At 45.8% G+C, this 22,486-nt stretch overlaps 1 protein-coding gene across 3 annotated transcripts in view; it reads right to left on the bottom strand.

The window, feature by feature from the left end:
* plekhm3 (pleckstrin homology domain containing, family M, member 3) overlaps window positions 1-22,486 on the bottom strand; it is a 465,291-nt gene that overhangs the window by 386,321 nt on the left and 56,484 nt on the right. The window contains exons 15-16 of one of the 3 annotated variants that reach the window (XR_013965554.1): window positions 18,877-22,238; window positions 17,893-18,463 (exon numbers count right to left, since the gene is read on the bottom strand). Coding sequence is in view for 1 of the 3 variants with exons in the window: in XM_080786366.1 (XP_080642492.1) it covers window positions 22,094-22,238 (145 nt within the window). In the remaining 2 variants the exon portion in view is untranslated. Of the gene's footprint in view, window positions 1-17,892; window positions 18,464-18,661; window positions 22,239-22,486 lie in introns of those variants that run through there. The other 2 variants (XR_013965553.1, XM_080786366.1) reach the window with 2 other exon arrangements.

Here is a 22,486-nt window from a genome sequence, read left to right as displayed (position 1 = left end):
AACGTCTCGGGATCCCCCAGGAGGAAGTCACTAATGTTGCTCTGGAAAGGGAAGTCTGGAGCTCTCTGGTGGAGCTATTGCCCCCGCGACCCGACTACTGATAAGTGTCGACTGTCAAGTCTTATGCATTACTAGTAAAAAGCCATTAATCTGTAAACTAGGCAGGTTGAACTCTGGTGCGACTTGTTCCTGAAATATATATTATTAATAATACTAATACTAATATATATATTAGTCTATAGTTTTAGTCAATTTCAGTCGACTAAGTCTACAGTTGATTTGTATTTTGGACCTTGGTGTACCTCGATGGCATGGTATAATGGCTGATCTTACACTTGGTTGCATGCTGAAAATATAACCGATCTACAAGCACACACAGCATCGCAGCGATACGTGTTGTGAGCTTGTAGCTCTGCTATTTTCAGAGCGCAACAGTTGTCTACCAGTTCTATTGGATCTCTTCTCCACTAGTCTAGCTCCCAAAAATTTAGTTCTACTGGATCTCTTCTCCACTAGTCTCTCCCTAACATTTAGTTCTGGATCTCTTCTCCACTAATCCCTCCCTGACATTTAGTTCTACTGGGTCTCTTCTCCACTAGTCCCTCCCGGCCTAGACATTTTAGTCTAGTTTTAATTTGTTGTCAATATATTTAGTCTTAGTTTTAGTCATCATTGCTGTAACTCTGAGAGTGTTCAAATGGAACCAAATGGACCCTATAACAGCGATCTGTAACTCTGAGTGCACACTCAGAGTTATGGGGGTCCTTTGCCCCTTGCAAATAAAAACCAAAATGGACCCTTATGGGTCCATTTATACACTCAGCATTTCCTCTCCTCTCCTCTCCTCTCCTCTCCTCTCCTCTCCTAACCAGGTCACTGAGAACACCAGGGCCCAGTGAGCTATTGTACTGTGGCTTGTTGAATGTCACGGGGCCACTCTGTGTGTGTGCGTGTGTGTGTGTGTGTGTGTGCGCTGTGCTGTGCACGCACGTGGAAAGGGAAGCAGACATTGGGGGCCAGGTCATGCAGAGCCCCCCCCACACCCCCCCTTTTTCACCAGTGCAGAGACTCCCATGTTCCCCCCTGTGTGTGACCGTTGTCCAACCCCCCTCCCCCCCCCCCCCCCCCCCCCCTCTCTCTCTCTCTCTCTCTCCTTAAACTGTCCTTTGTTTTCGTTTTTCCCCTCGATGGCATTTTGTGCTCCCTCCGTCCTCGTCACCTGGGGCCTCCCCAAATGAGTGGTGACGGACCCCCCCCCCCTCCTCCCCCCTCCCCAAATGAGTGGTGACGGGCCCCGCAGAACCCCCGCCCCAACCCCCCCCCCCTCTCCCCTCCCCAAATGAGTGGTGACTATATTGCTGTCGTACACACGCAGATCTATACACGCTCAAAACGCGTCGGCCGCGATCGGCTATTTTTGCCATATATATTTGAATTGAAAAGTCGGGAAAAATCTTTTGCTATATTTTTGAATTGGAATTTTAAATGCATTTGAAATGCCTTTAAAATTATAGTTATACGTCAACTTTATGAACTAAATACAAATACTATACTATACTACTCATTATGCTATACTAATTTTGACTGAAGTAATTAACGTGTTGGTCATGTTTGGATTTATAGCAGCTGAAATCAATAATATATCAGTATTCAGATATTGACCGGCCGCATTAAGCCATTTTGGGGGTGGGAACCCCTTTTGGTGTTTTAAGCATTAGCTGTTGAAAAATATAGCAGATCTACAAGTTCATAGCGTGGCACAGAGTGCCGCACTAAGAACTCGTAGGTCTGCTATTTTTTTGAATATATATTCTTTCAGTTTTCAGTTTTTAACTCAAATGCTTCTATAGGGAGGGTCCCTGGAACATCATATTTTCAGATGGGGGTCGGCGGCATATTACATATGATTTTTGGGTGTCCTTGACATGAAATATTGAGAACCACTGATATAGAAACATGAGGTGTTTCAGAAAAAGGAAAAAAAAAACTTTTTAAAAAGACATTTCTTATCAATGTCGACGTCAGGCCTAAATGGGTTAAGTGAAGGTTGGGGGGGCCCCGGGCCGCCCGCTGCCCCACTGGAGCCGCCAGAGCGTTTATGAAGGTCCTGACGGGGGCCCCCGCGGACACCCCCCCACCCCCACGGGGCCACTGGAGCGGCACAAAGGAACTCGCCTTCCATTCGCTACAGTTGAGCCATTGTGGGGTTCGGCGCGGCGGCCCGCTAATTGGCGATGACAATTAAGCGTGGTCCACACTCAGCTTCAATTTGCCAAGCGCTCAATACAAACCGGCGGGCAAATGAGTCCCCGGGCTTTGCATGCTCTGCCTCGCTCTGGAGCACACACACGCACTCATGACACGCACACGCATGCACACACGCACGCTAACCAATGTGCATGTCGTTGCTGTGGGACACACACACACACACACACACACACACACACACGTTTTTTAACTCTTGTGCTCCTTCGTAAATGAACGCCCTGCGTGATCACACTGCACGGCGTCACACGACAGCATCAACAGTATAAGCAGATGTTCCAGCTCCAAACACGGCTCCAATCGCCGCGTCCTGAGCTTGTAGATCTGCTGTACTTTAGCTGGTTTTGAATTTTTCATCGGTTTTTGACATAGCTGGTATAGTATAATAAAGTATAAATGTATAAAGTGTAAAGGGTTGGGGGTTTTTGTGCTATAATTCGCTTATTTCCATCAAAATAAGTAGTAAAGTGTGCTGCTTGGGATACTATTTACATTATGAAGGATATTATTATATATATTTTTTTGAGTGATGGAAATAAGTGAATTATAGCACAACACCCCAATGCCCCATTCAATTCAATTCATTGAGGGCTTGTGGTATAGGGGAACTAGCCAATAATGCGCTTTTGCACAAAATAACACCTGACCTCTTTGGTGGGGACGTATAACGACTACAAATAAAGGTAAGAAAGGCTTCTAGCATGGAATTCTCCTTTAAGCGCAAACCACATACCAAAGGGTGGCCGCATGCAGCAACTCCTTGTGTCAAAACGGTTGCGATGAGTTGCATGGTGACCCTTTGGTGTGGTATGGGGCCGTTGAATCCCATGCGTTGAATCACTTGGGACGACTTGGGTCAACGTGCGTCAACGTGCAACAGGACATATCACACCGCTGGGACGACGCTGAAGCCGTCTCGACCCTCTGGTGTGGCTAGACCAGTCAGACGACAACAGAGGGGCTCTGTCTCGAGCCAAATTGAGCCACGACAGACGCCACAGAGCGAGCTAAAGCGCGCCAGTTGCCGTGTTGAACGTTGGGACGTTCGCTTATATAGCCGATTCAGTTGGAGTTGCGACCCCGGTGTGGACAGAATAGTAAATCATGTTCTGGGGGCGAGAGAGCGTTTTTCCCCCCGACTGCCACTCAAAGTGACTATACTGCGGGTGGCCAATCACAGCGCGTCCTTTTACGCAAACCCCGCGACCATCTCCATATATGGTCAGAGATGTGAGGCCCAACATGCAAAGGACAGGAAGTCCAGCAGGAAATTAGCTCACTCACAAAACGGAAAGATAAGAAGAAAGTGGAGACGTTATCTTTTGTTGTGTCAGTGTAACGTAACGGCCGCGAAGACATGGAATTGTTTCTAATTCCGGTCCTAGTCACCCCCCCCCCCCCAAAAGAAAAAAAACCCAAAACAAACAACAACAACAACAAAACAATAGGAATGTGGCATACGATGGCATTTCTATCTCTGAGACCCCCAGTTTATATTGTAAAATCAATGTTACTTTAACTCTGAGAGTGTACAAATGGTGATGTTCTGGGTATAAAGGGGTGAAACATCAATGAATGGTGGTCCCCAGCTGATGACCCTAGCAGCAAAACGTACCTTTCTGGTATGCGGTCAGGCTTAAGGCCTATTCATAGTCTGGATTTTCGGTGATGAGGTGACCACCGCTCCGGTGGTGAGCTGACCACCGGAGCTGAAATAACATTGAGCGGTGGTGAGTAAAAACAGAGAGATGGGCTGGAGCGGTGGCGGTGGTTTGCTCTTCACCGTGGCTCGTGACGTCATGTTGTAGTTCGGTGATCACCTAACCACCGTAAATCCAGACTATGTATGAGCCTTTAGGCTTGGCTCAGGGAAGAGGACGCCCCTGCCATGCATATAGTCCGGTGGAGGTGCGACAAAGACAGCAGGAAGACCATCCTTCTGTATGAAATAATGTAGAGAATACAATCACCACAAAATACAATCACAAGCACACAATACATCACATTGCGACAAATTGTGAGCTTGTAGATCTTGCTATTTTCAAATGGCCCGAAATGTGTATATAATTATAGGGCAAAAGTCGTTTTCTAAAATATATATTTATCCCACGATTTTGTAACCGATTTTTCCACCACTGTGTCAATTATCTAATGTGATCCTGGGCTCTACACACCCTCTGCCAACCTAGTCCCCAGTTGCAGTTTGCAAAAGTGGTTTTATGTATGTTTTGTAATAATAATCAAAATCTACAAAAAAATAAATACATACAGTACTACATATAGTAAGAGAAATCTATGAAAATCTGGGAACTAAATCGTTACCAAGAAATATCTTCACCAATGTGTTTCTAAATGTGTCTAATAAGTAATAACATGTACTAAAAGTTTGAAATTCAACTCCTGTGGGAAATTGAGTTATTAGCATAATATGTGACCATACCCATAACATAAGGCCAAAACGTTCTTTTCATCATTCTTTAAGTAGCATGTGACATATGAAACTAGGGGTTTTTCATGATTCTGAATCCATTCCAAGCATTCGTTTTGCACAAAAAACACTCCTTGGGCTAAATTAGGCCATATCCACAAATGTGCCGTTTTCCTCCCAAGGAGTGTTTTTTTGTGCAAAACTAATGCTTGGAATGGATTCAGAATCATGAAAACCCCCTAGTTTCATGTGTCACATGTCATATGGTCACATATTATGCTAATAACTCAATTTCCCCCGGGAGTTGAATTTCAAACTTTTAGTACATGTTATTAGACACCTTTAGAAACACATTGGTGAAGAAATTTCTTGGTAACGATTTAGTTCCCAGATTGGTCAAATACCTGATAAAATGCCCTTTATACTAATAGTAACTATAGCCCTAGTCAAAAGATCCTGTAGGACTTTCCAACAGGATCCTATAGGATTGTGAACATTTGGGTGTGATTTTTTTATGGTCAAATTCAGCTCTATAGTATATCAAGACGTGTTGATAGTGACAGTTGAAAGGATTTCAAATATCTTTCCGACACTGAATTTTGAGCGCTTTTTGTCTGAAAAGTCATAATATGAAGGTTGTTGTTCCTACTGTTTATATTTACAATACGGTCACATAACAGGACTGATCTATTTGACCTACCAGGAAATACATGTTTGGTTGGTATAGTGTTGATTTTGACATATTTTACCGATTTAGTTTAGTTCTATTGGATCTCTTCTCCACTATAGTCCCTCCCTAACATTTAGTTCTACTGGATCTCTTCTCCACTAGTCCCTCCCTGACATTTAGTTCTACTGGATCTCTTCTCCACTAGTCCCTCACTATAAACATTTAGTTCTACTGGATCTCTTCTCCACTAGTCCCTCCCTAACATTTAGTTCTATTGGATCTCTTCCCCACTAGTCCCTCCCTATAAACATTTAGTTCTACTGGATCTCTTCTCCACTAGTCCCTCACTATAAACATTTAGTTCTACTGGATCTCTTCTCCACTAGTCCCTCCCTGACATTTAGTTCTACTGGATCTCTTCTCCACTAGTCCCTCCCTAACATTTAGTTCTACTGGATCTCCACTAGTCCCTCACTATAAACATTTAGTTCTACTGGATCTCTTCTCCACTAGTCCCTCCCTGACATTTAGTTCTACTGGATCTCTTCTCCACTAGTCCCTCACTATAAACATTTAGTTCTACTGGATCTCTTCTCCACTAGTCCCTCACTAACATTTAGTTCTACTGGATCTCTTCTCCACTAGTCCCTCCCTAACATTTAGTTCTACTGGATCTCTTCTCCACTAGTCCCTCCCTAACATTTAGTTCTACTGGATCTCTTCTCCACTAGTCCCTCCCTAACATTTAGTTCTACTGGATCTCTTCTCCGCTATTCCCTCCCTGACATTTAGTTCTACTGGATCTCTTCTCCACTAGTCCCTCCCTCACATTTAGTTCTACTGGATCTCTTCTCCGCTATTCCCTCCCTGACATTTAGTTCTACTGGATCTCTTCTCCACTACTCCCTCCCTAACATTTAGTTCTACTGGATCTCTTCTCCACTAGTCCCTCCCTGACATTTAGTTCTACTGGATCTCTTATCCACTATTCCCTCCCTAACATTTAGTTCTACTGGATCTCTTCTCCACTATTCCCTCCCTGACATTTAGTTCTACTTGATCTCTTCTCCACTAGTCCCTCCCTGACATTTAGTTCTACTGGATCTCTTCTCCACTAGTCCCTCCCTGACATTAAGTTCTACTGGATCTCTTCTCCACTAGTCCCTCCCTGACATTTAGTTCTACTGGATCTCTTCTCCACTAGTCCCTCCCTGACATTTAGTTCTACTGGATCTCTTCTCCACTAGTCCCTCCCTGACATTTAGTTCTACTGGATCTCTTCTCCACTATTTCCTCCCTGACATTTAGTTCTACTGGATCTCTTCTCCACTAGTCCCTCCCTGACATTTAGTTCTACTGGATCTCTTCTCCACTAGTCCCTCCCTAACATTTAGTTCTACTGGATCTCTTCTCCACTAGTCCCTCCCTGACATTTAGTTCTACTGGATCTCTTCTCCACTAGTCCCTCCCTGACATTTAGTTCTACTGGATCTCTTCTCCACTATTCCCTCCCTAACATTTAGTTCTACTGGATCTCTTCTCCACTAGTCCCTCCCTGACATTTAGTTCTACTGGATCTCTTCTCCACTAGTCCCTCCCTGACATTTAGTTCTACTGGATCTCTTCTCCACTATAGTCCCTCCATAACATTTAGTTCTACTGGATCTCTTCTCCACTAGACCCTCCCTAACATTTAGTTCTACTGGATCTCTTCTCCACTAGTCCCTCCCTAACATTTAGTTCTACTGGATCTCTTCTCCACTAGTCCCTCCCTGACATTTAGTTCTACTGGATGTCTTCTGCACTAGTCCCTCCATAACATTTAGTTCTACTGGATCTCTTCTCCACTAGTCCCTCCCTGACATTTAGTTCTACTGGATCTCTTCTCCACTATTCCCTCCCTAACATTTAGTTCTACTGGATCTCTTCTCCACTAGTCCCTCCCTGACATTTAGTTCTACTGGATCTCTTCTCCACTAGTCCCTCCCTGACATTTAGTTCTACTGGATCTCTTCTCCACTAGTCCCTCCCTGACATTTAGTTCTACTGGATCTCTTCTCCACTAGTCCCTCCATAACATTTAGTTCTACTGGATCTCTTCTCCACTAGTCCCTCCCTAACATTTAGTTCTACTGGATCTCTTCTCCACTATTCCCTCCCTAACATTTAGTTCTACTGGATCTCTTCTCCACTAGTCCCTCCATAACATTTAGTTCTACTGGATCTCTTCTCCACTATAGTCCCTCGACTCCCTCCATAACATTTAGTTCTACTGGATCTCTTCTCCACTATTCCCTCCCTGACATTTAGTTCTACTGGATCTCTGGATCTAACATTTTCGTCTAGTTTTTATATGAGTGTGTGTGTGAATGGGTGAATGTAATGCACAATCTATGTAAAGCATCTTGGATAAAGGCGCTCTATAAATGCACCATTTTATACAGTATCTATAGTAGCTTAAAGAAACCACACCGTGTTTGAAGTGAGGGGCGCTAATATATAACTCATGTTGGTGATAGGTGATGTAATGGTGGTGTTAAACAAACGGTGCAAAGCATACATTAAATGCCATTAACAATATAGAGACAATATGACGTAAATGACACATTATGACGTGAATATTCCCGTGCGTCTACAAAACAAACATTGAACTAAAGACAAACGTTACACCTGTGTATAGGAGGGGCTATAGGGGACGGATAACGACGAGGCCTCTTGGATGCCAGTCAACTCAGAACCATCTAATAGAAGAGTTGCGACGTTGAGGGGGCAGAAACCGAACGCTCGAGCGCTGTTCATGCAGCCCCTGAACTGAGACAAGCTGGAGTTGGAAATACATTGTTTTCAACGAGGGCGGCGGCAAACAAGAGCTATTTTAAGCATGTGTGCAACATGACAACTGTTTTAAAGTATTGTACAGTAACAACTAAAAGTCTCTTTAATGTTTATGTTGTACTATTACTACAAAACAATTTAAAATAAAGGGATTTAACCATCATTAAAGTTGGGCTGTTGCCCTGAGTCCAATGCATTTCTGCCTACTTCCGGTCCAGGACTTGTCCCAGTTGGTTGTCCCCATTCTCAATAGAAGTCTATGTAGGAGAGCCGCCATTGGACTGAAGCCCCACGAAGTGAACGCAGTTTTCGTAACTCTGTCTATATATCTAAGGCTCTGAGTCAACTCAAGTCATCTCCATTATCTTTCAGCCCAGTCCCGCCTCCATAATGTCAATGGAGGTGTGAAATGAATGTTCTTAAAAAACATAGAAAACTATTTACAGTAGGCTATGTTGCCAAATATTTGTGGATTTAGAAGTCATGTGGTACTGATTGATCGGTCCACTGGTCCACTGCGAGTCTATGTTTGTGTATAGAGTGTAGAATGGCTCGGCCCTTTTCATTTGTTCAAAATTCATAAAAAACTGACATACTTGCACTTTATCCTTTTTAAATGTTTCAAAATAGATCGCCTATACGAGTATTTCAATATGCATGAGGGTATTATTTTACAAATAATAAAATAAGACAAAAGGGTAAAAGCAAAACCTAAAAAGATCAAACATGGCGACACGACGCGTCTGCCCCGACAGCAACAACATGTCGGTGAGGTGCTCTTCCAGAGGAATTTAGTCGACCGCGGCAAACTCACAGATGTTATAGTTCATTTTCAAAGTGATCAAATGGGTTAACTCTAAACAACTATCCTCTCTCCTCTCTCTCTCTCCTCTCTCTCTCTCTCTCTGTCAATTCAATGCAATTTAAATGAAGGTGAAGTAAAACTAAAATGCACTGAATCGCGGCGAGTTGGTAAACCTGCGAGTTCTCGAGATACCTTGCAGAGCACCGTTCTCTCTAAACGAGCCTCAGGACACTAATAGTTTCTGACTCTGCCCATCCTGGTGACGACGTCTTTAACTCTTAATGCCACCTGTTCATTCAGTGCCAAATAGAATGCAGCTGATGACAGTCAGTTTTCATCCGGGTCGCACATTCTCGTACATTCACAGAATGACGTCCCAAGTTGTTTTAGCAGGAGCAGACATGGCTTATAGCTTTCGCCATAAACGGTAATATGTCGGGCGTGATGCGATCAAAAATGACTATTTGCTTCTGAACGTCAGACGGATTTGACAAAAAGAACGTCTTTGGAGTATTTTTTTCTGAGAAAACAAGCAGCAAAGAAACTATACAATGCCTGGATTCCTATGGCGTGCACGCGGATCCATCCCCATGCTGGGAAGGACGCAGGTGTTGCCTAGCAACCTGGAGCAGGCTAGAGGTTTGTTTTTTTAGTGCTGGCCGGTTGGTTTTGATATAAAGCTTTTGAGCCGCTATATGTCGCTACTTTGGCACACAGTGGGTGAAAATCTGTCACCGCGATGGGGCGCTGATGGGGCTAAGCGTGTTAATAGTATCTGGCTCCGCCCCTCCTGGTGATGACGTCCAGCCGGTACTGGAGGTCTATGACCTGCTCCTCCAACGTCTCACGATTCTGCCTGTCGTTCTCCACAGTGTCCTCCGGCCTCAGTTTCCACAGAGCTTCTATCGGGGCCGTCTGTTGCGGCGTCTTTGTCCCGTTCCCTGCAGCGCCTGCAGCCGTCTTCTGACGTGGAGAGAGGAGCTTCTCGTCCGAAGCCGCGCTCTCTTCGAGCTGTCCGTCTTTTATCTTCCGTATCCCGCCGTGTTCCGCGCTCTGCTCCTCCTCCTCCTCGGCCTCCGCAGAGCGTTCAGAGCCGGCGGTGCTCGATTCCCCCGATCTCCTCCAGAAGCGTAACTTTTCCCAGAGACTCTTCTTTTTCCTTTTGCCGCTGAGGCGTCCCTCCAAAGCCTCCCTCTCGTCGGCCCAAAGACGCTCTCTGTTGCTGAGGCGGGCGTAGTCCTCCCTCAGAGTGCTATTCTCGGCCTCCAGTTGTCTCAGCGCCACCAGGTGGTCGTCCGCGGCTGCGTTGGACGATGACTGCCGAGCCTGATGAGGCTCAGGCTGGCGGCGGCCACCGGGCCTCTTGTGGTCGATCCTCTGCCTCCTGCTGGCCTGTTGTTGTTCCTGTGCGTGCAGTGCAGAGCGGAACGGTGCGTAGTCCTCTCTGAGAGCGCTGCATTCGGCCTCCAGCTGCCTCAGTATCAGACGATCCACGGCTTCCTTGGACATCGAGCGCTGAGCCTGAGGCTGGGGCGGCGACGCATCCTGACGGCCCCCCACGGAGCTCACGGGGATGGTCTGCTTACCGAAGGACTTCACTTTATCTCGGAGCTCGGAGAGGACCTCGATGTTCTGCCCCAAGATCAGCTCCAGCTCGGTGGCGTACGATTCCGCTTCGTCCGCCTCCTCCTCCTCCTCCTCCGTCCTCTCCGACACCTCGACCTCGCTCCCCCGCCAGCGGATCGACGACTCCTGGAAAACGGCTCGGCGGTCTTCCATCTCCACCAGCTCCGACGGCGCGTCATAGAAGAACATCTTGGGGTAGTGATTGTCGACGTGATGTGGCGGTCCCGGGAGCACCGGAGGTCTGAGTGGACTCTGACGGAAGAGAGACAGTTGCTCCTCGTCCTGCTCACTGCAGGTCATGTTGAGGTCGCCGCTCTGCGGTGGATCGCTCAGCCAGCACTGCTCCAGAAGCTCCGGCTGCTGCTTGACCTCTGCACGGACAACGGTGTTCCGTTCTCCTCCCGTGACCCAGTTGGGCTCCACCAGTAGCTCCTTCACCCTGTCGGCGTAGCGCAGCGTGTTCAGGGTGTTCTCGCAGGACGTCATGCCCGGAGACACGGTCACGATCATGCACGTGCGCGAGTTCTTCCCGACGAAGGAGTCCCGGAGGATGTGAGTGAGCTTGCTGTTCCTGAACGGAGGGTGAGACTTGCTGCGTCCCAGCGCCCTGATGCACTCCTTCAGCGCTAGCAGACTCCTGTTGATCTCGGCCGCTTCCAGGCGAGTCTGGCGGTCGGCGCTGGACGCGTCGGCCGCTCTCTCGTTCCCGGCGAGGTCGATGAGCGAGAACTTCCCGTGCATCTCCCCCCCCGCCCTCCGCAGGACGATCTGGAAGACGGCGTGGCTCCTGGAGGAGTGTTCATTGGCCGACGTCTTGCCTGATATCCTGCAGCCGTTTCCCAGGTCCAAGAGTCGGAGAACGTCCTCCGTGTGTCGGACGCCTTTCTCCATGAGTCCTACCACGTGGACCTGCTGTTCGCCGTCCTCCATCACCTTCAGCGGAGCCTTGCCGTTCAGCAGGTCAAACACCTTCCCGTTGTAGATCTCAAAGTAGGTTGCGTAGACTTGTAGGTCTAACTTCTTATGGTTGGGCTTCTTCAACGTGAGGAACACGTCCCGAGCGGTTAACGCGTAGATTCCTTTGGAACAGTCCTGGTTCTCTCCGCCCAGAGCACCTCCGCCCATAGTGTGCGTTTTTCCGCTCCCCGTCTGTCCGTAGGCGAAGCAGGTGGCATTGCCCCTCTGGAAGATGGTGTCCACCAGAGGCCTGGCCGTGAAGCGGTACACCATCTCGGTGGTGGTGGAGTCGTCAAAGGCGTAGTCGAAGCGGAACGTCTGGTTGTCCAGGTAGCGTGTCAGGTCCACCTTCTGCTTGGGTTTGTGGAGCATCACCACGTCCTTGGTGGGAATGGTGACCACGTCCAGGTCCTTCCTGGTCAGCTCCTTCTGGTTCAGCGGCCGCTTCCTCACGTAGACGCATATTCGGTGCGTCTCGACCAGGTCTTCTTTGGCCAAAGGCCTGTAGTCCAGACTGGCTCGGACGTCCCTTATCATGTACATGATCTCGTAGTGAGGAGCACCGGCGTCGACCTCCTGCGTTCTCCCATTCGTGCAGTGCTCTTGCTGCTGCAGTCGACGCGCCAGCTCTCTCTCTTTCTCCTGGAGTTTCTGTTTGTCGATGCTGAACGGCCTCACGCTGTGAGGCTGCAGTGTTGTTCGAGCCAACTGCGTCGTCGTGGGCTGTGCGGGCCGTTTGGCAGAGGGAAGGTCGGCGTCTTCAGATCGCCCGTCTCCTAGACCCCGCTCCTGCGTCTCCGCCGTCCGAGAGTCGTCGTCGTCTGAAAGCTCTACGGCGCGGCTGTCGGGGTCACCTGTCGGCTCCTCCTTCACCCTGTTAGCATAGCGCAGCGTGTCGTGCGCGTTCTTACACGGCGTCGTCGTAACGGGAGATCGGCCCGCAGAGATCATGCACGTCTGCCGCGAGTTCTTCTTCCCGGTGAAGGATGATTCTCCAAGGACCCGAGAGAGCTTGCAGTCCCCGAATGGAGGGGGACACCTGTTGTGTGCCAGAGGCCCTGCAGAGTCCAGAGTGGCTCGGAAAGAATCCCTCGTCCTCTGCGGATACGAGTCCATCTCCTTCACGTTTGTGTCTCCGTTTTCAATCCACTCCACCGTGACGCTGTTATTGTCCTCGTTCAGTGAGGTCACCACCGCCGACCTGCTGGATTCGCCACTTTCGGCCATCGCTGGACTTTTATCTCCTTCACTTTAAGTAACCTGTGACGATCTTCACGAAAGCGCACGCCATTCTATAGCGGGGGTAACGTGCGTGATGACGTCACCGCTCGTTGTCAAGAGCATGTACGTAGTGCAGCGCCCGTGCACCAGGAACAGCTGCTTGAATAAATAAATAAATGTTTGTCGTGAGACATCCTTTTGGTCTGGGATGAATATGAATATATTTAAAAAAGGTTTAACTCTAAACTATATAAACCTTGGCCGAGCATACGCCATTGATACGTCATAGATTACGCCACAGGTCATGAAGTCGGAGATCCACGCATCAGAGAGAAGCCACACCATCTTATTGTACCGGACGGTATATCTTGGATTTCTGTTGCACAATATTTATTTTGTTTGTTTGGCAGACAAAATAAATCGCTGGAAAGCAAACTGCAAGATGTTCAGGGGTGGACAGTAACCGAATTCATCTTGAGGGACATTTGCTGAAACTTATAGTCCACTACATCTCGATCGCAAATACTGTACTTTTTGCACCTCTACAATTTTTTGAGCTATAGTTACAGTTTATTTTGCAGATTACATTGTGACGGACGGACCGACGTGCAGCTCGGCCGGGAATCATGTGCTTGTGCTTTTCGTTACGTTATGCGTTCCCGACGACAAAATCCCCATTCAAAGTCAATGGGGAGACACGGGGGGAAAAAACAGAAAACCATATTTTGGAGCCACATTACTCTGGCATACTGTTATGTAGAAACACGATTTAAACGTCAAACAGCACACGTCACGAGGCCATCGACTTTGTCGTGGTTCAGACACGGAATGTGTGTGTGGTTTGAGCAATCAGCTCAGAGATCAGTGGCTCGCATGCCCTAGGGCCCGATTTACGATTGATCAAACCCGATTTACGATTTCACGATGAGATGGTCGACCATGGTCGAGACGGTCGACCATGGTTTTCCGTGAGTTTAAGCTTTTTTTTAATCCTCCGAAATCGTGACAAATGGCACCCTTTTTTGTAATGATCTTGTCGTGGGAGCTCAGCAAGAGTAAGTTTAAAAATATTTAGCAAATTTGACAATTAGCTTTGTGCTTTATTCTTTCATATACTGTTATTATTTGCCTACAGTGTAAATTGTGAAATGAGTTTACTGTTGAAATGTAAATGAATGTGATTGCTGTTGGACCTGTAAATTACAACAAAACAAACTAAGGCACTGGTGTGGTACTTCCTGGTTTACCAGAACGGGGTTCAACTCCCCGTGGTGCTCTGCTCAATTTGTTGTGTTCACATGATGTATCAACCTATAGCATGCGCTCCGAGACGATGGACTATAGCCTGTCACTTTTCCGATATTTTCACCTTCTTTTCAGATCCTCCGAAATCGTCAAAATTGGCACCCTATAGCAGGGATACTCAAATAGATTTACCTGTGGGCCACATTACAAAAATGGCAAGGGGCCAGGGGCCAGTAGATACAATTACGACATTAATGATACTTGATAACTTCTCTCTTTCAATTGCTTTATTTTCGCAAAATGTATCAAAGTACAATGTGCATGCACACAATATGTAAATAAATAAATGTGTTACATTTTCTTGCATAAACACAAAGAGCTGTTTCCATAACTGCACAAATTATTGCACATAACATGAGTAGCTGTTATAATAACATAATAACATAACATGAGTAGCTCTTTGCCTGCCTGCCTGCCTGCCTGTCTGTCTGTCTGTCCATGAGTAGTTATTTGTCTGTCTGTCAATGAGTAGCTGTCTTACTGTCTGCCTGTCTATGAGTAGCTGTCTGCCTGCCTGTCTATGAGTAGCTGTCTGTCTGCCTGCCTGCCTGTCCAATTGTCCATGAGTAGCTGTCTGCCTGCCTGCCTACTTGTCCATGAGTAGCTGTCTGTCTGCCTGTCTATGAGTAGCTGTCTGCCTGCCTGCCTAATTGTCCATGAGTAGCTGTCTGTCTGCCTGTCTATGAGTAGCTGTCTGCCTTCCTGCCTGTCCAATTGTCCATGAGTAGCTGTCTGTCTGTCTATGAGTAGCTGTCTGCCTTCCTGCCTGTCCAATTGTCCATGAGTAGCTGTCTGCCTGCCTGTCCAATTCTCCATGACTAGCTGTCTGTCTGTCTGCCTGTCTATGAGTAGCTGTCTGCCTGCCTGCCAGCCAGCAAGTTGGTTAACAGAAAATAAATTGTTATGGCTGAGTAAAATAAAATACAATAAACACAATTTGCCTGAAAATAGATTACCCAGCTATGACCTTTTTCATGAAAAAAATGAGTAGTGATATGGCTGACTGAGTAAAATAAAACAATCTACCTGAAAATAGATAGCTATAAGTGAAGAGCAATTTCCGCAATTTCCGCAATTACCATTTCCGCAATTCCCGCAATTCCCGCAATTTCCATTTCCGCAATTTCCTCAATTTCCTCAATTTCCGCAATTTCCATTTCCACCATTTCCGCAATTTCCGCAATTACAATTTCCGCAATTACAATTTCCGCAATTTCCATTTCCGCATTTCCGCAATTTCCGCGATTTCCATTTCCACCATTTCCGCAATTACAATTACAATTTTTTGAAATTTTGGAAAAAAAAGTTATCCTCGTTTCTCATCATTTTGGACCATGGGCTATAGCCCATATCGTACGGCATGCTATAGCACGCCGTTTTTCATCATTTTTGAGGATTTGAAAAAAAGAAAAAAAAAAAAAAAAAAAAAGATCGATTATAGCCCATGTTTTTTGAAATTTTGAAAAAAAAGTTATCCTCGTTTCTCATCATTTTGGACCATGGGCTATAGCCCATATCGTACGGCATACTATAGCACGCCGTTTTTCATCATTTTTGAGGATTTAAAAAAAAATAAAAAATGAAAAAAACGATGGGTTATAGCCCATGTTTTTTGAAATTTTGAAAAAAAAGTTATCCTCGTTTCTCATCATTTTGGACCATGGGCTATAACCCATATCATACGGCATACTCATAACTGTTGAGTCCTACCAACCCCATTCTAGCCTACTTAGGTTCATCTTAGGGTGAAATTTCCATTTCCGCATTTCCGCAATTTCCGCAATTTCCGCGATTTCCATTTCCACCATTTCCGCAATTACAATTGCAATTACATTTACAATTTTTTGAAATTTTGAAAAAAAAAGTTATCCTCGTTTCTCATCATTTTGGACCATGGGCTATAGCCCATATCGTACGGCATGCTATAGCACGCCGTTTTTCATCATTTTTGAGGATTTGAAAAAAATGAAAAAATAAAAAAAAATGGATTATAGCCCATGTTTTTTGAAATTTTGAAAAAAAAGTTATCCTCGTTTCTCATCATTTTGGACCATGGGCTATAGCCCATATCGTACGGCATACTATACACGCCGTTTTTCATCATTTTTGAGGATTTGAAAAAAATGAAAAAATGAAAAAAATGATGGGTTATAGCCCATGTTTTTTGAAATTTTGAAAAAAAAGTTATCCTCGTTTCTCATCATTTTGGACCATGGGCTATAGCCCATATCGTACGGCATACTATCTATTGAGTCCTACCAACCCCATTCTAGCCTACTTAGGTTCATCTTAGGGTGGACATGTTTGCCTGAAAAGGAATCTTTGAAATAGAAAAAATAGTTTTAGAAATATAGTGCTTTCAAATGTGAGACATTTAACATGGGTCTCAATGGCAGCTTTATAGGCACTCAAAAATCACATTCACCTAGAGACTCCATTCACACTTTTTATTATTCGGCTTACTGTGGAGACACATACTGGAAGTTTTTACTTTGAAATGTTTTGTAGTTTCTGAGTTATTTAACGTAAACGCCCAATGCATTCTCTATGGCAATAGCACAAACTTTGGCATGCTACTAGTCCTACATACTTAAACCTACCAACCCCATTCTAGCCTACTTAGGTTCATCTTAGGGTGGACATGTTTCCCTGAAAAGGAATCTTTGAAATGTGTCATAGTTTTAGAAATATAGTGCTTTCAAATTTGAGACATTTAACATGGGGCTCAATGGCAGCTTTATAGGCACTCAAAAATCACATTCACCTAGAAACTCCATTCACACTTTTTATTATCCGGCTTACTGTGGAGACACATGCTGGAAGTTTTTACTTTGAAATGTTTGGTAGTTTCTGAGTTATTTAACTTAAACGCCCAATGCATTCTCTATGGCAATAGCACAGACATTGGCATGCTACTAGTCCTACATACTTAAACCTACCAACCCCATTCTAGGGTGGACATGTTTGCCTGAAAAGGAATCTTTGAAATGTGTCATAGTTTTAGAAATATAGTGCTTTCAAATTTGAAAAACGATGGGCATCATTTTGGACCATGGGCTATAGCCCATATCGTACGGCATACTATAGCAAGCCAAAGCAACTTCACTTCACTGGACACCAGAGGGCAAACGCAAAAGAGGCCGACCCAAGACCACCTGGCGTAGGAACTGAGGGAGAGTTGAAGACCCTGCTTCACACCTGGGCATCTATAAAGTCCCTGGCCCAGAGCAGACGGAAGTGGAGATCCTTTGTTGCTTTCTTACATGCCAGCCGGCATAAAAGGGCAGTAAGTAGCCTACGTCAAAATATCAAAGTGAAATAACAAAATAGGCACACAGCATAAATCACTTGAACAGTGCATTATAAGTATACTTAAACCAAATTTGCAAAAGTGCAAAATGTTGCATATCGTTGCTGTCGGGATAAAACCTCATAACTCCAAAATGTACAGTTTTCAGGATATGAAAAATATAACATTTTCAGGAAATTAAGAAAACCTTATATTTTTAAAACAAAGCAATACAGCCTCATCAAAGTTGGTGTTGTAACTTTATATATTGTCAATTACATCCATGAGAGGGGGTGGTGGAGTTAGCTCCTTTAGCAGACAGTTTGAGGGTCCAATGGAGTTAAGAGGTTTTGTCCAAAGCACTTTTTACCATTGGTTCAATATTTTTGAAACAACACACAGACGTAAAGGGTGTTCAATAGCAGACTTGGCGAGCTTCAGGCACAAATGTTGTTTCTAGTTTATATTTTATTTTACATCAGTGGCTAACAGACAACATCCGTCCAGGAGAGAAAAGAAACACACCTGTTCTTGCATAACCGTTAGGCTGTGGCGACCACGTATAGAATAGAGAAACACACAAAACATGGTTTTAAAACAAAACAAAAACAGACGAGCAAGAAAACCATGAACAAAATAACTTAAATACCGTACAATAAATAGTCTTTAAGAAGTGCATAAATAAAACATGGTGGAGACAATCACATCGTGGCATACAGTACAGTACAGTTGATGACTATTTCTGTGTATTTGACGTATTACCATGTATTCTTGTTCCTGCTTACTGTAGACTGTAAAAAATATATATATATATCGGATGCCTCTCGAGCGTCTCCCTAGGGAGGTCCTCGATTTCACGTCCCACTGGGAGGAGACCCCGGGGCATCTGGTTAGGATGCCTCTCAGGCGTCTCCCTAGGGAGGTCCTCGATGTACGTCCCACTGGGAGGAGATCCCCGGGGCAGACCAAGGATCACGTCCCACTGGGAGGAGACCCCGAGGGAGACCAAGGATCACGTCCCACTGGGAGGAGACCCCGGGGAAGACCAAGGATCACGTCCCACTGGGAGGAGACCCCCGGGGCAGACCAAGGATCACGTCCCACTGGGAGGAGACCCCCGGGGCAGACCAAGGATCACGTCCCACTGGGAGGAGACCCCGGGGCATCTGGTTAGGATGCCTCTCAGGCGTCTCCCTAGGGAGGTCCTCGATGCACGTCCCACTGGGAGGAGACCCCAGGGGAAAGACCAAGGATCACGTCCCACTGGGAGGAGACCCCAGGGCAGACCAAGGATCACGTCCCACTGGGAGGAGACCCCAGGGCAGACCAAGGATCACGTCCCACTGGGAGGAGACCCCAGGGCAGACCAAGGATCACGTCCCACTGGGAGGAGACCCCAGGGCAGACCAAGGATCACGTCCCACTGGGAGGAGACCCCGGGGGAGACCAAGGATCACGTCCCACTGGGAGGAGACCCCGGGGCAGACCAAGGCGCAGTTGAAGGAAACACATCGACTCACTGGGCCTTGGAACGTCTCAGGATTCCCCAGGAGGAAGTCACTAATGTTGCCCCCGCGACCCAACTACAGATAAGCGGTTGGAGATGGATGGATGAAATTTAGCTTTTAGAGTCCCTGGCCAAGACGTGAGATGCACACCGGCTGTCATTTCACCTTGATCCGAGTGTGGAAGCCACATTTATTTTCCAATTTTAGGCCTTAATTTAGAGGTATTTGAGGAACTCGCACAAACTTCTCTGCACACTTCCTACAAGCTCATAGCGAGCTTGTAGATCTGCTATTTTTTTGAAAAATCGTGAAAATGGGTGTACATGTTATATGTATATACTGGTCCCTGAGATTGGGGTCCAGGGCCAATTACATATAATTCTGGGGGTCCTTGACAATTCTGGGCGGGAACCCCTTTTGGTGTTTTAAGAATTATGTTGTACTTTAGCTGTTGAAAAATAGCAGATCTACAAGCTCACGAGCTTGTAGGTCTGCTATTTTTTTTTTTATCGTGAAAATGCGGCACAAATATTTGAATATATTCTTTCAGATCTTTGCTTCCGAGGGGAAGCAAATATTTTCAGATGAGGGTCGGTGGCCAAGATCTTTGGGGTCCTTGACATGAAATATTGAGCACCACTGATACAAAAACATTTCTGAAAACGCCATGATTTTTTTAAATTTCGACGTCAGGCCTAAATGGGTTAAATAGTTTGAGAACCATTGACACATAGAAACATAGGGTTTTCTGAAAACTGTCATGATTTAGAAGAAGACATTTTGTCTTCTATAAGAAGAGAAGACGTTCTCAGGTCTGAATGGGTTAACACGTTGCATAGCGTTCGTACACCTCTTACATATACACAGAAAGCCTGGCCGATGTTGGTAAACATGTGAAAATGGCAGCAAACACATTCATAATTCAAATTCATAAACAGTAGTGCAAATTAATGGCAAAGCAAAAACAACAACATAGAAAAACAAACTTCTTCCCTTCTTTCACACGGACGGTATATCCCTTAATCAGTGAGGTTATTAATATTATGCATCAAAGCAAATACACAATTATACATTATATGACATCAGAATGAATTATACATGAATTACACATAATGACATGAATCTCCATTGTCTTTTTTCCCTCTGTGTCAGGCACGATCAATCCAAACGTCCTTCAAGTATCCATTTTGAGGGATTCAAAATCATCGTGTGAGGTTAATTTCCACTAAATATTTCCATGAATTTTGAAAACAAAAGTCAAAACTTTTTTTATTTTTCTCCCAGAAATGTCATGAAAGACGGTGAAATAGTGCAAAGAAAAATCAAAGAAAATCCATGAATTGGATAACAGATGTTTAAAAAGCAGTGAAAATAGAGCACCAAAGTCCTGACGTAACTCGCTCATCCCGACGATTCCCCTGTTTCGCGGAAGTAATTTCTCTATAGAGAATAACATGGGGTGATCTTAATATCGTCTACTATAAGCGTTGTGGTCCAAAAATAAACAAGCTGTCTCGGCGTTATTGTCAGGGAGGTGTCTCTGTATCGTTTGCAACAGTCAGTCACTCATATATGATACAGTCTGCTTCTAGCGAAAATCTAACTAATTCAGCAGCAGTAACATTAGCGTTTTCTCTCAGTCAGTTGATTCTTCATATCCATATGAGTGAAGCGGCCGGGGTGACATGTTTATTTTTCAAACACAGTTGTTATATGAGGCGATCTAAAATCGCCTCAATGGGGATTTCAATGCAACTAAACAAATACATGAACCTGGGGACTGACGCCCTCTACTGAAAGTGACGTCAGACTTCGGTGCTCTATAGACGATCTACAAGCTCACAGCGCGGCGCAAAGAGACACATTGTGAGCTTGTAGATTCTAGTAGTCTGGGGTGCCGGGAAAACGTGCACGCACGCACACACGCACGCACAGGGAGAACACCTGGGCAGTCCATCAGTAGCAGTAGTTTCATCCAGACGTCGTTCTAACATGCATAAATAAATACTGCAAACATACTGTATGTTATGGAGAGAGATACTTTTTTTGCATTTTAAAATACAGAAAATACGTATTTTCTGTATTTTAAAATACAGAAAATACATATTTCGAATACATGCTCATCTCTCTGTGTGTGTGCGTATGTGTGTGTGTGTGTGTGTGTGTGCGTGAGTGTGTGTGTGCGTGTGTGTTTGTGGCAGACAGCAGAGATGACATGGACTCACAACGACGGATCCACACGTAAAGAAAAAAACAGACAAAGATAAATAAAAATAAAACACAAATCCATTGTTCTCGCCCCCGTTACTCATCGACACAATCACCATACTTAGTCCACACGTGTGTGTGTGTGTGTGTGTGTGCGCGCGCGCGTCTGTGTGTGTGCGTGCGTGCGTGCGTGTGTCTGTGTGCGTGTGTTATACTACATATTAGAGGTATACAACTGTCCCATAATTGAGTATCGTGGAAATTGTAATTCATGGTGAAATCGTCAGACACCACAGATAGGATGAATGAGCTTTTTGTTGTTCAGTACCACTTTAAAACCAGCGGTCCAGGGACCCCCCCCAGTGGGTTCCAGGTGGTCCCCAGCAGCGAAATGACGGAGAGCTGGTAAACAAACGGACCATTTATAGACCACTTATACGGGTCCATTTGGCTCAAATGGGTCTGAGAGGCTAAATGTCATCAAACGGTGGTCCGTGGCTCAAATGGCTCAAATAAATACATAGATACAAGCTCACAACGAGTTGCGACAACGCGCTGTGAGCTTTGAATATATGGACGCTGGGTAGTTCAAGTGGTTTAACAGCAAAAGTGGCATTTTGTATAAGTTTTAAGCACATTTTGGATTATCGCGATATTAATATCGTTAATCGCAAAACAAGCGTTTTTTTTTGCCACAGTATAAATCGTGACGTGTGATTTTCATAAATCGACCCCATCATCGCTGTCATGGTAGGGGAAGGTGGTATAGCAACCCCCCAGGACCACACCAGGGACCACCCAGGACAACCAGGGACCACCTGGGGGGTCTCTAGGTGTCATGGCAGAGGAGATGGTAGCACCCAGGATCACCGCGGTCTCTAGATGTCATGTTAGGTTAGATGGTATAGCATCCAGGACCACCGTCGTCTTCGGGGGTCCATGAGGAGGCGTTGTGGGGGGGGGGTCTCTCTACTCTCTAGAGGTCATGGTAGGGGTCCTCGGGGGTCCATGAGGCGGCGCCGGGGGGTCTGGTGTGGTGCAGCTCCTTGCGGACGCAGCGCGGACACGGCTGAGCCTTCAGGCGGCACTCCGCGTGGAACACGGCGCCGCAGCCGTCACACCTACGTGCACACGCGCACAAGCACACGCACACAGAGACACACGCACAAAGTCACGCACGCACACGCACACAGAGACACACGCACACAGTCACGCACACACGCGCACACAGAGACACACGCACACAGTCACGCACGCACGCGCACACAGAGACACACGCACACAGTCACGTACGCACGCACGCACACACGTACATGTAGATTAGAAATGTATATCTTCCCAGAATAGTCACCTAGTAGTAGTGCTTATA

Source organism: Protomyctophum bolini (assembly GCF_963924005.1).
Source record: "Protomyctophum bolini genome assembly, chromosome: 16".
NCBI classification, from domain to species: Eukaryota; Metazoa; Chordata; class Actinopteri; order Myctophiformes; family Myctophidae; genus Protomyctophum; species Protomyctophum bolini.
This window is presented reverse-complemented; position numbering and strand designations above follow the sequence as displayed.